The 15148-nt window shown below is 35.6% G+C and overlaps 1 protein-coding gene across 2 annotated transcripts in view; it reads right to left on the bottom strand.

Moving 5' to 3' along the window:
* Positions 1-15148, bottom strand: part of BTAF1 (B-TFIID TATA-box binding protein associated factor 1) — a 94180-nt gene that overhangs the window by 24343 nt on the left and 54689 nt on the right. For both annotated transcript variants that reach the window (XM_058543528.1, XM_058543529.1), the window contains 6 exons: positions 9671-10097; positions 8165-8355; positions 6291-6444; positions 5765-5874; positions 3916-4117; positions 2488-2636 (listed from right to left, as the gene is read on the bottom strand). In XM_058543528.1, the coding sequence (XP_058399511.1) occupies positions 2488-2636; positions 3916-4117; positions 5765-5874; positions 6291-6444; positions 8165-8355; positions 9671-10097 (1233 nt within the window). The remainder of the gene's footprint in view (positions 1-2487; positions 2637-3915; positions 4118-5764; positions 5875-6290; positions 6445-8164; positions 8356-9670; positions 10098-15148) is intronic.

Raw genomic sequence — 15148 nt, 5'->3', positions numbered from 1 at the left:
GGTCTGCACTCGATGCTCTATATGGTAGGTCTTTTGACTTAGCTTGGTAGGAAACACAAACTATTCCTAGACCTGTATGAGCTCTAGGAATTGTCCCACCTACTCCTTTCTATGATCTTTTTCCCCAGTCTCAAACACACATTCTCAAACATATGCCCAGATGAATACTCTTGCCCTTGTGTGGACCTCTGGACCTTCCTCTCTGTGTGGCTTCCTCCTCTCAGGTACTCTGCCTTGTAAATTCTAGCCATCTTGTCCTCCCTGCACTCTGAACTCTGACTCTTCAACTTGGCAAGACTGCTAGGCTGTTTAGATTTCACTTCCCTGTCCCATGGCCTGGAAACTCACTCCAGGCAGTAAGCTAGGGTACTTCGTTTGTTTTCGTTCTGTCATGAATCACTGTCCTGTGCTGCCTGTTGTTCAACATCTGAAAACCATTGCTTGATTCACCTTGTCTGGTTTTCTAGTTAAGGTGGGAGGATAAGTCTGGTCCCTGTTTTTCTATCACGGCCGGAAGCAAAATATGTTATCACATTCTTGTAATTTTTACGTCTATCAAAGGGAATAGATCTTTTCTCAATCTCTAAAGTCTAAGATCTCTTTTCTCTGCCAATCTGTTATCAAGTACTGTTATTCTCCCTTTTAAAAAAAAATAGTTTAGACCCTTTATCACCTTGCAGTGGATCTGGGCTCTGTTTGGGGGGCATTTCCATTTTAATCCACATTCAAACAACTATTAAACTGATTTTCCTAAAACACTGCTTTCAGCTACTAGACTAATTTTCCTAAAACATTGCTTTCATCATCTACTCCTTTGCTCAAAGAACACGTGATAGTTTCCCATCACTCACTGATTCGAAAAGGGCCAAGGGGACTAAGTTTAACCAATTTCGTTTACAGATAAGATGATGCAAGGCCCAAGAGTTAAAGGGTATGAATAAGACTTAGGAATTAGGGGATGGAAACAATTCTGGAAATGACACTTGGGTCTTTTGATACAGTAGTCTAGTATTTTTTTTTTGTCATGGTGGTTATTTTACTGTGGAATAAAATATTCATGTAGAGAAATATATAAACAAATGTACAGTTGAATAAATTATAAAACAAAGACCTTTATAACCATTACCAGATCAAGAAAAATAGCCCTGCCATCATCCTAGAAGATCCCATATGCTCCTTCTCAGTGATAACCCACTCTCCTTTCCCCAAGAGGTAATCATTTTACTGACTTTCATGGCAATTTCCTTCCTATTTTTCTTTATACCTTTATCACCTAAGTATGCATCCCATATACTTTTGCCTATTTTTGAACTTCATAAAAATTGAATCTTATGTTAAAGATTCATTAATATTGTTGTATGTGTCTATACTTTGTTCATTCTTATTGCGGTATAATAATCCACAGTTAACATATTTACCAATGATGAATATTTGAGTGGTTTTAGATTACCATAAATAATGCTATAATAAATTTTCTTAAAGCTGTGTCTTGGTTTATGTGTTTGAATTTCTCTAGGGTACATTATTTAGGATGGATTTGCTGCGTCATTGGGATGGGAATCTTCAACTTTATCAGATATAGCCAAACTTTTTTTCAAAGAGGCTATCCAATTTACACTCATAATACTTTGCTGGTAGGAATATAAAATGGCACAGTTACTTTGGAAAACAGTTTGGCAGTTTCTTAAAAAGTTAAATATCATATGACCCAGTAATTCCATTCCTATATATATGCTCAAACAAAATAAAAGCTACGTCCACACAAAGACTTTTATAAGTGGATGTTTATAGTAGCATTACCTGTAATAGCCAAAAGCTGGTAACAACCCAAATGTCTATCAACTGGTGAATGGATAAACAAAATGAGGTATGTCCATACAATGGAGTGCTATTCAGTCATAAAAAGGAAGTACTGATATATGCTACATCATAGATGAACTACATATCTACTTATTTCCTGAATTACAAAAATCTCATCAAAATATTTTAAGCAGCTTGGTGGCAGGGTCCTGGCTCTTCCCCTGCTTCGAGCTACTTCTATTTCCTGCACTGGTTACATATATTATTCTATCCCATGAACATACTCCAAAATTCTCCAACTTCAGCCATCTAGTCTGCTTTCTCCATACTCCCACAGAGACTTCCTTTGCTTTTTACACTTTCAATTACCATCTCTCAAATTTACCTTTCATGTAAGCTTCACCACAGAATCTTTACCTAGATGTTACCAGGGATACTTAGGAAAAATTCTATTTCTAGAATAGCATCAGTGAATTATCATTCCTATAGGAACCATAGGTTTACTTAAAACCCTGTGTGTTAAAGAAAACAATTACCCATTAAAGTATGAAATTATTAGTGCTTGTAATGTAAACATACTCAAAATGTCTTTTTTTTAACCTCATATGTTCTTTAAAAAGTGTTAAAATTATTACAGATGAAGTTATAGAAAACATTAAGTCCATAAACAAAATATCTTCAACTTACCTCAAGTGGCATGAGTCTAATTAGCGTTGCAAAGCACTGCGTAGCCATGAATCTTACACTGTCTGTCTGATCACTCATTCTTCCCAACACAGGCACAACTAAAAGCACAATATATGGAACAATACCAACATCCAGTTGTTCCATTACACCTGAGTAAGTTATTAAGGAAATTTCCAAATGGTTCTGAGGTAGATGTTTTTGCATACAAACTGACACACTAAGATCGTAACTTCTAAAATGGTTCCTCATTTTCTCCTCTGTATTATGAGAGAATAAACTGTCTCTCAAGGTTTCTGATTCAATTATAACAGCATTTGCATACTGCTGCTCCTTTGTAAACATTATGTAACTGTCTCATGATTAGGAGTATAAAATTATGTTTTTTCTCTGAGAAAGGCTGAAGGAAGCTTTACTAATAAGATTTTTTTCAGAGAGAAATTCCTACAGGTTTCTAGAATTCCAATACCAAAATAACATGAGTTACATTGCAAGCAAGGGAGCACAACTCAGTGTCACTCAAAGATTAATTCCAAATTTCCCACCAGGATCTTGACAATCATAAACTGGACAGAGCAGGCCCAGTAAGTTCAGTCCTCCTGCAATCTTCAGCATTTCTGAACCAGAGTTTCTATTGATTTGATCGCCATCCATCTTTCTTGCTTTTAGAAATATCTTTCAGGTACTTCGAGTTAAAGAATGCCAGTGGATGCCATACCCTTAGCAAAGAGCTTCCTTGTATATTTCTAGTTATTAGTACATTTAGTCATTTTCCACCTAAGTAATGACAAACTTTGGAAACATAATGTTTATAATATACCTACATAGTATCTGATTAATATTAATAAAACATTGATTATAAACCAAATAAACATCAGTTACTAAATATACAGTTCATCAAGTACATAAAATTATTTTTGTCTATTACAAAGATCTCTTAAAATTAATAGCTATTCTTCAAACTGTGTGAAAATTTTCATAAGTAAATATATTTGTAATGTACTTATAATGTAATATAAAAATACTTCAGGGCCCGGCCCGGTGGCGCAAGCGGTTAAGTGCGCGCGCTCCGCTGCGGCGGCCCGGGGTTCGCTGGTTCGGATCCCGGGCGCGCACCGACGCACTGCTTGGTAAGCCATGCTGTGGCGGCGTCCCATATAAAGTGGAGGAAGATGGGCACCGATGTTAGCCCAGGGCCGTCTTCCTCAGCAAAAAAAAAAAAAAAAAAAGAGGAAGATTGGCGGATGTTAGCTCAGGGCTGATCTCCTCACAAAAAAAAAAAAAAAATACTTCAAAATAAAATGTAAAAAAGTAGTTTTCTTTTTGAACAAGGCAGGCTATTTATGTGTATAATCGAACAAATCAACTTTAGTCATCCTTAAATAAAATGAATGTAATTTCTGAATAGTTTGTCAAAATAAAAAAGGATACAGGCAAGTGCTTCAATTGCACCCTCTTGTTTGATATTGTCATCAATTGCTCCCAGCCATGGAAGAACCTTCTCCAAAAAAATATTCATTGTTTCCATGGTAGCTATTTTGCTCATGACGCCAACACAGCGAGCAGCCATGTGCCTCACTGCAGTGCTGGGGTACTGAAGGCACATATAAAGATGAGGCAAATGCTGTACCAACTAAAAACAAAAAGTTTAAGACAATCAGAATACTCATTAGGGAATCTACTGTTTAAAATATAACTATAATAAGCCCATACTCAGAGGTTCTCAATATTCTAAGTGACTAAATTCAAGAATATCTCTGACTACCTCAAAACGTTATTGTCAAAACATCCTCAATAAAAAAGTCAATCTAAATCCAAACTCAGTATTACAGTAGTCCCTCCTTATCCACAGTTTCACTTTCCGTGGTTTCAGTTACTGTAGTCAACCATAGTCCAAAAATATTAAATAGAAAAATTCCAGAAATAAACAATTCGTAAGTTTAAAATTGTTCTGAGTAGCATTATAAAATTCATGCTAGTTTTGTTGTCACACCTCAAATATGTATATACAGGAAAAAACATAGTATATATAGGGTTCGGTACTACCCATGATTTCAGGCATCCACTGGAATGTATCCCCCACAGATAAGGGGGGACTACTATATAACTCTTCTAAAAAAGAAAAGGTGCAGAACTTCTCCACTGCTCAATATCCTCTCTGAGCATCAGGAAATACTCAATTCTTTCCGAAATTAACAGGGAACACATCATAAAGGCACTTGCAAGATTCTCCTGAGGCTGGGAAAATGACACCACACATCACCAGTTCCCTCCAAATTTGGTAGTATTGGCTTAGGTTTAGGTACATACTTTTTATTCACTGAGTTGAGTGATCCTATTTTGTTCTAGGCACCTTACTTTGGTAGGTATTTTCCACTTTAACCTCCTGGCTTACCACAGGCATTATGATCACAATAGCATGACATATCCCATTATTAAATGTCTGCTGCATAGAACGCCAGGATTAATATTGATGAGAGCCAGATACCTGCTCAATAGACTAGCCTTACAGCTCAGCTGAATGCATGTTGTTGATCCTGGAGGGTAACAGCATACGAGTAGATTCTGTCCTTCTTTACTAATGATAAATCAGTGAAATTTAACAGGTAAAAGGACATACTTTATTACTATATAAACATAAAAAGATCATTCTTCTCTATTCTCTCCTAGATTCTGCCTTTTATGTTAGATATGAATAGAGAATTGGAGCTAGCATCCTTCACAATGCTATAAAGGGCAGAGAGCTTCCTATTGCAGTTATATGGGAAGAATAATACTTTCTTCTATAGAAAAATCAGACAATTAATTCTCTAGTCTATTTTCTTCCTCCCTGTCCCAATTTTTGTAAGAAATATTTTAATAGTTAAAAGACACAAACTAGTGTTCTATCTTTGCCACTGACTAGTTTCATCTTAGGCAGGTAACTTCTTTCTACCTTTACACTTATCTTGGGAAGAGGTGTGAATACCCGTGCTCTTCCTTTCTTGTAGCTGTATTATTAAGATGGTATGGATGAATAGGGAGGGCTGCAGTTTTCTTTCCTGTTTATACCTGGCTTCCATGTCATCAGAGCCCTGACCCCACAGCCCTATATTCTAAGTTCTGTTTCAAAGACCACAAGTGTTGTGCTGTCAATAAAGAAGGACTCTAGTTACACCATGTAAAAGAAAATGCAATTACTAGGGATAACATCAAAGTTGTATTTGTCAGGCCTTAAGACTTATTTTAATAAGACCACTTGTTTTATTAGAAGAAAACTACACTTGCATTAGTTAGTTACCAAGGGATGAAGCTCAGAATCCATTGATGCTGCTGCTGTTTCAAAAACTTGCAGAGAATTCACCAATTCTTGGGCAGGGCCATCTCCCTTTTCCAGGAGGGACTTTCCATCTATTAAAATATATTGATTTAAGTGCACATCACCTTGCAAATAATTTTTCAAAATCCAGAGCCCATAAAAAGTTTTAGCACCTCCCTAGCTACCATGGGAAAGTCTATTTTGCTTTCTAAAATTAAATGCCATGCCTTTAAGTGCTGAGACACTACGCTTAAAGCAACTAAAGAAGTTTAAAATAATGATCTATTTCAAATATCTCTTTCTAAATATGTGATACAAAAAATAAAAAGTAAAAACATATACAAAATGACATGAAAATAAATTAAATGTTTTTAGCAACCTTCCATTTTAAAACTTACTAGCTGGTCTGGGATAAACAGGTATAAGCATTTTTATTTTATAAGGATATATATAATGAATAGACACTGAAATTTGTTAAAAAACCCAACTCAGAAACATATGTACACACCAAAATTATTTACGTCAATTGTATTCTTCAGTGGACCAACCATAGCATCCCAGAGGTGTGGCAACTTCACTGCCATTTCACCACCAAAATGCTTCACTATAGTTGTCAAGGCAAATTCGGCTCCTCTCCGTTGTACCAGGTAAGGCTTCTGGGCCTAAAATTAAATGTTAGGTGAAAAGAGAATTTCAGGAAAAAGTACAATGCACTTGAAAGTTTATTAAGAGAATTTTAAAGTCACCATCTAAGAATTCGTAGTGTTACCTTTAACCAATTAAGCAATTATTGGACATAGTTATCACAACTATAAACATTTTTCAATAATTACATTAAAATAAATAAAGTAAAATGCTTTTTTGGGGTTGGGGTAAGGAATAAAATAATACGTGCTGTTTCTAGAGATGGTCCTAAGTGACATGTTTTTTTCTTCTTCTCCCTACCCCAAAGAAACTTACCAACTAGAGAGAAGATAAGGAGATAAAAAGACCTGTCCTAATTTATATGCACTTAAGGGACAAAACAAGGACATCTATTTAATCTAACCACAAGATTAATAACCTCTTACTTAGCAGTAATTTTATTATAATTAAATACAAAAAAACTATCCCCCCAGAAAGATACATATATATTTTAAAAATTATTTTTAAGTGGAGAAAGAGCAATGCAAACCATAGAGGTTTAAATACCAAAATCACAGTGAATTTTTGATTAAATTATAGGAAGGATATAATTAGTGAAAAAGCCTTCATTCATAGACTATTTTAAAAGAAATGTAGGGGCCGGCCCGGTGGCGCAAGCGGTTAAGTGTGTGCACTCTGCTGCGGCGGCCTGGGTTTCGCCAGTTCGGAACCCAGGCGCGCACCGACGCACTGCTTGGCAAGCCATGCATGGCGGCATCCCACATAAAGTGGAGGAAGATGGGCATGGATGTTAGCCCATGGCCAGTCTTCCTCAGCAAAAAGAGGATGGCAGATGTTAGCTCAGGGCTGCTCCTCCTCAAAAAAAAAAAAGAAAAAGAAAAAGAAATGTAGACAATGAGCTAAGATTTTGATTAAAAAAAAGAAACTTAGAATAGGCCTATATTTTACAGAAATATGTTAAATACATGTCTTTCAGTACTGATAGTTGACAGCTGAACTCAGTAAGTTCCTATGTCTTACAACCAAAAGAGCTACCTAGAGCATTCATTCCATTAATAATGCAACTGTAAGATTTTCAAAAACCAACACTTTTTTTTATCATCTTTAAAGAAGATTGTACTGTAGAACAAGCAGATCAATGAAACAGAACAGAAAGCCCAAACAGATCCTCACATAAATGAAGCATGATATATAACAGAAGTGGCATTATAAATCAGGGAGGAAAGGATTCAGTAGTGGGATAACTGGCTGTTCATATGGAAAATAAATTTAGATCCCTACCTCACATCACACATTTAATAAATTCCAGGTTGACTAAAATTCAGATAGGTGACAATTATTTGACACTTACAAACTTATCCTCCAAATATCAACAGTAATTCCTGGTATGGATAGGATTGAGAAAAGTTAGCTTTCACTGTTATATAATATCTCTGCAGTCACTGCTACAGGAGTGAATTAGTTTATATTTATGAATGACTTATGTAGCTTGCATGGTTTCTTGCCTAGGAAGATAATCAAAGTTAAGCTGGTAAAAATTACAAGAGGCATGAGAAATCTTCGAAGTTTGCAGTTTTTCTGGATCACATTGTTGGAGTACTCCAAAAGGTTATTAATCCAGGTCTTTCACTTAAAAATATAAAAATACAATTCTGGAAGCTGATATGACAATTTAGCTCTCATTCTATAAGACAGTTGTTTAAAAAATCAGAGTATTCCAAGAAAAAAACTATTTACCTCATCAAGTTCAACAAGGATATTTCCACTACTTCCTGCAGGAAGATCTGCTATTTGAGCTTTTACTGCTTTGGGGGTAGGACCTCGCCTACTTGTGATAGCAAAAGCAGCTTTCTGATGCCTATAGAGTGTAATTATACCTCTGAGCTTGGTGACAGTATGGTGCATTCCATCTTTTTCCGAGTTGGATCCTAATAAGGAAAAAATTAAATAAACTTTTAAGCATAATATAGGTGACCAAATGCTTTCTGCTCCAAGAGATACAACATATTTTAAAACTACATCTTTTAAGCCTCAATTTTTATAGGCCTATGACATTTTCTTTAGACAATGAAATGGTAACAAAATAGTCAATAATTTATAACATTAAGTTAAATGTTTTGATATTTTCATAGGACCATACTTAATACAATCAAAGTTGTAAAATCATGTTAACAATAAGAAATATCACATGCAAGAATGACTGTGCCTTCAGTTAAAGTACATTAATTTTTAAAAAATAAATGATTGTTTCTAGGCATAAAAAGAAACATTAAAAAATATTGCAAGCAAGTTCTCTCTAAAAGAAATGTCCATAGTCACCATGAATTCAGAAATACTGACCACTGCAAATATTGCCGCCTCACATAGCATGGGGGGGGGGGCCAGGAATCACTCTATTACATTTTTTAGATGTTGATATGCAAAATGTGCACTTTCCTCTTCCAGTTCATTCGCATTTTTTGAAGACCTATATTGCACCAAAGCTGTAAATCTATCACATTTTGAATAATTTGCTTTTCCAAAATCTTATTAACAAATAAATCATAGAGGACTAAGGCATGTGAAGAAACACTGGTCCTTGAGACTAGCCTACAGAGAGCAGTTCTTATTTTCCATATAAATTCTTCAGATGAAAACAGAATAGTTAAGAATTATTTGCTAAAGGTAAGAAAGTTTGGCCGGCCCCGTGGCTTAGTGGTTAAGTGCGCACGCTCCGCTGCTGGCGGCCCGGGGTCAGGATCCCAGGCGCGCACCGACGTACCGCTTGTCCGGCCATGCTGAGGCCGCGTCCCACATACAGCAACTAGAAGGATGGGTAGCTATGACATACAACTATCTACTGGGGCTTTGGGGGAAAAAATAAATAAATAAAATTATTAAAAAAAAACAAAAAAAGGAAGTTCGCTTCTCTCATAAGACATGCACTGAATTAGAGAAACCACTTTTATAGGAAGAACTTTCACTTAACATTTGATACAATTAAGTTTTCTAGCCCAGTTAACAGTAAACCCTACAATGATGGTCTTAAAAGAGAAGGTGAGGGTTAACACCTGTCTCATAGATTTCAGTCATCTTATATGAGACATCAGGTCTTTTATGAATAGCTTATTTGAGTTTAGAGGGATGTGATTTGACTAGCAATATGTGCAAATTCTCTCAAAATGGGAAAAAGCTCTAACATAAAGTAGATTTGTGCTTAAATTATACCTATAAGTAAATGAAAATAAAAGTTTAGATATATACCTTTAGAATTTTCCTGGCCACTCTGTGTTGGTACTGGACATGTGACACAAGGAGTTAGATACGGGTCCACACAGAGTGAGCTACAGAGGTTCTTAATAATTTTGGAATTGGGACAGGGCGTTCTTGTTGTGCACTGATGAAGTAGTTTGGCTATGCACTGAGCCGCATAGTTTTGCACTAGTGTATTCTCTTCTTTTTTAATTGTCTCCATTAATGGTTTTATGATAGGATTTAATTTCTCCGGAAGCTGCTGCAAGCTCACAACTGCACATGCAGCAAAAGTATGCACTCTCAACTGCAACACTTGCCACTCCTGGTTGGTCTCTGTAACTGTCATTTGGACCTGCTGTCGTTTACTATCTAACTGCTGTAACACTTGAGGATTTAAATTGAAAGATGATGTAACTTCATTAAAAACAGTAGTGACCTATTAAAAAAGAGAAATTAAAAATAATTAATGACATCAACCCCAAATAGTCTACAAACTCTTAAAGGGCAGACAGCAAGCTTTTCTGTATTAATTTTAAGTTTCACAATATCTAGTATTATTTTAGATTCAGTAAACTAAATAAATGTCTAAAACCTCCCAATAAACTTGATTTTAATTTGACTTAATTTAACATTAGCATTGTATTCCTCAAGACACAGTCTCTTGAGAAGAACAAAATGACCTATCTTTTAAATATATTTAATAAGTTTGAGAGAAACTTAAACACTCAACACCCCCATAGTACTTTGGTGAAATGAGAAAGCTATAAGCAAATAGAAACGAACTGTTAATTAAGGAATACCAAAACTCATAAACTTCCTTTTAGGGAAAAATATTCTTAACTCAAAAACTTTTAGGGGAGCTCTGGCTAAGTGTTGCTAACTGGATTATTTTCATTTTTTGCTTTGACCTCCCTTCTGGTGAAAATGCCCAGATAATAGGAGGGGGAAAAAAAGAAAATGGTGCAATAATCATTAATTCTTCCATTACCAAGACCTGCTTAAAGCCTATAAGCCTATGGCATCAGACTACCTTACAAATCCCATTAAAAGACTGTTCAATACAACTTTTTAAACAACTTTATTGACATATAATTCACATATAATACACCCATTTAAAGTGTCCAATTCAATGGTTTTTATTATATTCACAGAGTTGTGCAACCATCACAATTTTAGAACGTCCTCCTCATCCCCAAAATAAAACTCATACCAATTAGCAATCATTCCTCATTTCTTCCCTGCCCTACGCAACCATTTATTTACTTTCTATCTTTATAGATTTGCCGATTCTGGACATTTCATATGAATGGACTAATAAAATATGTAATCTTTTGTGACTGGTTTTCTTTCATTTAACATTAATGCTTTTAAAGTTCATTGATGCTGCAGCATGTATCAGTATTGCATTCCCTTTTTTTGCCAAATAATATCCCACCATATGGATATACCACATTGGATTTATCCATTCATTAGCAGATGAACGTCTGGGTTGTTTCTACCTCTTAGCTATTATGAATAATGTTACTGTGAACATTTATGTACAAGTTTTTCTGTGAGCATGTTTTTTAAATTACCGTCTAAAGATTGTGTGATGGCTTACATAGCTAAAATAGTCTTCTTGTCTGATAGGTAACTGCAATCACAAAAAGCCTCCATAAATAGATCCGTCTGATCAATACTGGTCAGAAAAGCCTGAAACACTGAAGAACCTAACTTTTTTTAATGGAGAATCTAATTTTTCAGGCTTAGAAATGAACGATTCCATTATGGACAAATAATGCTGGCCTCTTATTATGAAAAACAAAATAGGCACACAAATAAGATCTTCTTTTACCATTATAAAATACCAAAGACTTTAAATTGAGCTGTATCTGCTTGACTACGTCAATCTGCTCACTACAAAGGAACATGAACACATACCACTTCTAGCTTACACATTCCACTTTGCTTTGTCTGTTTTATTTGAGTTCTGCATAAGATTTATTTGAAACAGGGTTTCACTGCTAAAAGTTTAAAACCATTGTCCTAAGTACACTATGCTTCTGTCAATTTTCAATGATTCTAGGCAGGTCAGAAAAAGCTTTCTGATTACCCCAAATTCATTCATTCATTCAACATATATTTATTAATACTAAAAGATGAGTAAGATCAGTGTTTTTATATATTCAAAAAATGCAGAAACTGATGTGGGAGACAGATACATAAGTAAACAATTAAGACAATGTAACATATAACTGAGGTAAGTGCAAGTTGCTGTGGGAACACATGGGTTGCTTAACTCTTCTTAGGTAACAAAATTAGTGGAGGCTTGCCAGAGGAAGTTACTACTTGTGCTGGGTTTTTTAAGAACGGCTAAATCAGAAGTTGTAGGGACATCTTGGCAAAGAGTGAGGTAGGGAATGGAAAGCAAGGCATTGTCCAAGGAACTGAAAACAGCTTACCATAGCCTGAGCACAAGGTACAGATGGAGGAATGTCAAGAGATGAACTTGGGATGAGAATAGAGGGTTGAGGGTAAAGAATTCTTGGCAAAGGAAACAGGAGTTCTAACACAGAAGTGAGAATGAGTGAGGCCCAGAGAGTGAGTTGAGCATGATGTACTTCTGCAAGAGGAAAGCAAACTAGGCTTAAGTGGAAGAAGTTTGAGAAATAATGAGAAAAGAAATGAGGAATTTAGAGAAGATGTTGAAAGTACGAAAGAAAAAACTAAAATCAAGGGGGAAAAAAATGTTTTTAAGCAGGGGAGGGATATATTCAGGCTGGCACTAAAGGACTTTACTAGTCTGGCACAGCATGCAGGACAAAATGGACCAGAGACTGCCTGGAGCCTTAGAGATGAGTCAGGACCTAGTCATAATGTACTAAGGCCTTTGACTGGGTTGTGGCAATGGAAACAGAGACAGGATAAACATATGAGACTTTGTGAAAGGAAATATTAAGATTTGTGACTGTGCATAAAAAGGGCACTTTTCTGTTAAAAAAAAAAGAAATTCCAGTTTTGGTTAAGTTTGAAGTGACAGTAAGATACCCAAGTAAAAATGCCTAATAGAAGAACATAAAAGATCAAGAGAAGATAGCATAGCACATGGATAAGAACTAAACTGTGAGAATGATGCGAGACAAAGAAGACCTTAGGGAAATACCTGTATTGGGCAAGTATGAGAAAAATAGGGATTCAATGAAAGATACAAAAGGCAGTGGCTCTTAGCCAAGGCCAAGATTAACCTTTAAAAATTGCCTTCCCTCAAATACTCTCTTCCAGAGACTCTGATATCCCAGATCAAAACCACTGGACAAATAAAGTTGATGAAATAGAACAGTAGTTTCATTGGGGAGTAAAAAGTTTGAATATGAAAAGTCTGAAGAAGGGGCCATTTGATAGCTTTAAAAAGAAACGTTGTGGAGCTGGCCTGGTGGCGCAGTGGTTAAGTACGTGCACCCTGCTTCGGCAGCCCGGGGTTTGCAGGTTCGGATCCCAGGCACAGCACGGCTTGTCAAGCCATGCTGTGGCAGCGTCCCATATAAAGCAGAGGAAGATGGGCACGGATGTTAGCTCAGGGCCAATCTTCCTCAGTAAAAAAGAGGAGGATTGGCATTGGATGTTAGCTCAGGGCTGATCTTCCTCACACACACACAAAAAAAATGTTACCAGAAATAGCAGGAAGGGGACCCAGACCATATAGAAATTTGAGATGTCATTCCAGGCAGGCAAAAAAGGGGGAGGAGAAGTGAAAACGAGAAATAATAGAACAACAACAATTAGAAAACAACAACTTTACAAAAGAACAACTCAGAAAAAAATAGCAGCAATTTTAGCTTTCTTTCACAGGTGAGAACAAAAAAATTTCAACTACTGTATTTTTTAACTAGAAAGGGGGATAAGAAATGAAGACTGCTATTTCACAGGGACCAACACAAGTGAAGTGGCTCAAATAAGGAAGAACTCATTTATACTCCCTAACCTCAAGTACTAAGTACAAAGCTAAGTATTTACTAAGTACAGTAATCAAGACATTGGTGCTGGCATATGGAGAGACAAATAGATTGAACAAATAGAGCCTAGTACAGACCTACAACTTATACTTCAACTGATTTCACACTGTACATAAACATTAATTCAATATGCATGATAAATCTAAATACAAAAGCTAAAACTACAAAGTTTTAGAAGAAAATATATGTGAATACCTTCGCCACTTGGAGATAAGAAAAGGTACCTTAGATAGGTTACGGAGCACAATAACCATAAAAGAAAACAATAGACTTCATGAAAATTAAAAATATCTGCTCATCCAAAGACCTCATTAAGAAAATGAAAAGGCAAGCCACACACTGAGAGAAAATATTTGGAAAGCATCTATCTGACAAAGGATTGGCATCAGGATATATAAAGAACTCCTACAACTCAATAACAAAAACATAATCTAATTAAAAATAGACAAAAGATTTGAACAGACATTTCAGAAAGGAAGATATACAAATGACCAATAAAACATAAAAAGCATTGAACATATTAGTCATCAAGGAAATGCAAATTAAAACCACAAGGACACTATCATAAACCACCCGAATGGCTAAAATTAAAAGGAGTAACCACACCAAATGTTGGTGATGATGTGGAGCAATCAGAACTCTCACATATTGTTGGTTAGAAGGTAAAATGATACAGACACTTTGAGAAAAGGTCTGCGATTTTTTATAAAACTAAATAAACACCTACCCTATGACCCAGCAATTCCATTCCTATGTATTTACCCAAGAGAAATGAAAATATATGTCTATAAAAAGACTTGTACAAGAATGTTTATAGCAGCTTTGTTTGTAATAGCCAAAAACTTGGAACAGCCCAAGTGTTTATCAACAGGAGAAAGGCTTAAACTAACTGTGGTATATTTATACAATGGAAGAAAATTCATTCTTTTTTATTGCTGAGTTATTATAAATATAACAACATGGATGAATTTAAAAAACATCATGCTGAAAAAAATCCTTACACCAAAACAGCACAGAGTGTATGATTCCATTTATATGAAATTCCAGAATTTATATGAAATTCCAGAACAGGTAAAAGTAATTCATGGTGGAGGAAAAAATCAGAATAATGGTTACTTGAGGGCAAGGAGGGACAGAGATTGACTGGGAAGTGGTGATGGTACTGTCCGTATCTTGATAGGGGTTTGGGTTTCATAGGTATATGTGTCTGTTAAAATTAATCAAATGGTCCATTTAAGATTTGTGCACTTCATAAAAGAAGGAAAAAAAAAATCAAATATTGAATTTTAATGATATACCTATGCTGAAGTATACTGATATCTGCAACTTAGAAATGCATTAAAAAATAAGATGAATTGATGGTTGGATAGAGGGGTAGACAGTTGCATATATATGTGATAAAGCACATTTAGTAAAATGTTAACTGTGGAATCTAGTTGGTGGGTATATGAATGTTCATTGTGTAATTCTCTTACCTTTTCTTTATGGTTGAATA

The sequence above is a fragment of the Diceros bicornis genome, chromosome 6 (genome assembly GCF_020826845.1).
Source record: "Diceros bicornis minor isolate mBicDic1 chromosome 6, mDicBic1.mat.cur, whole genome shotgun sequence".
Lineage (NCBI taxonomy): Eukaryota > Metazoa > Chordata > Mammalia > Perissodactyla > Rhinocerotidae > Diceros > Diceros bicornis.
This window is presented reverse-complemented; position numbering and strand designations above follow the sequence as displayed.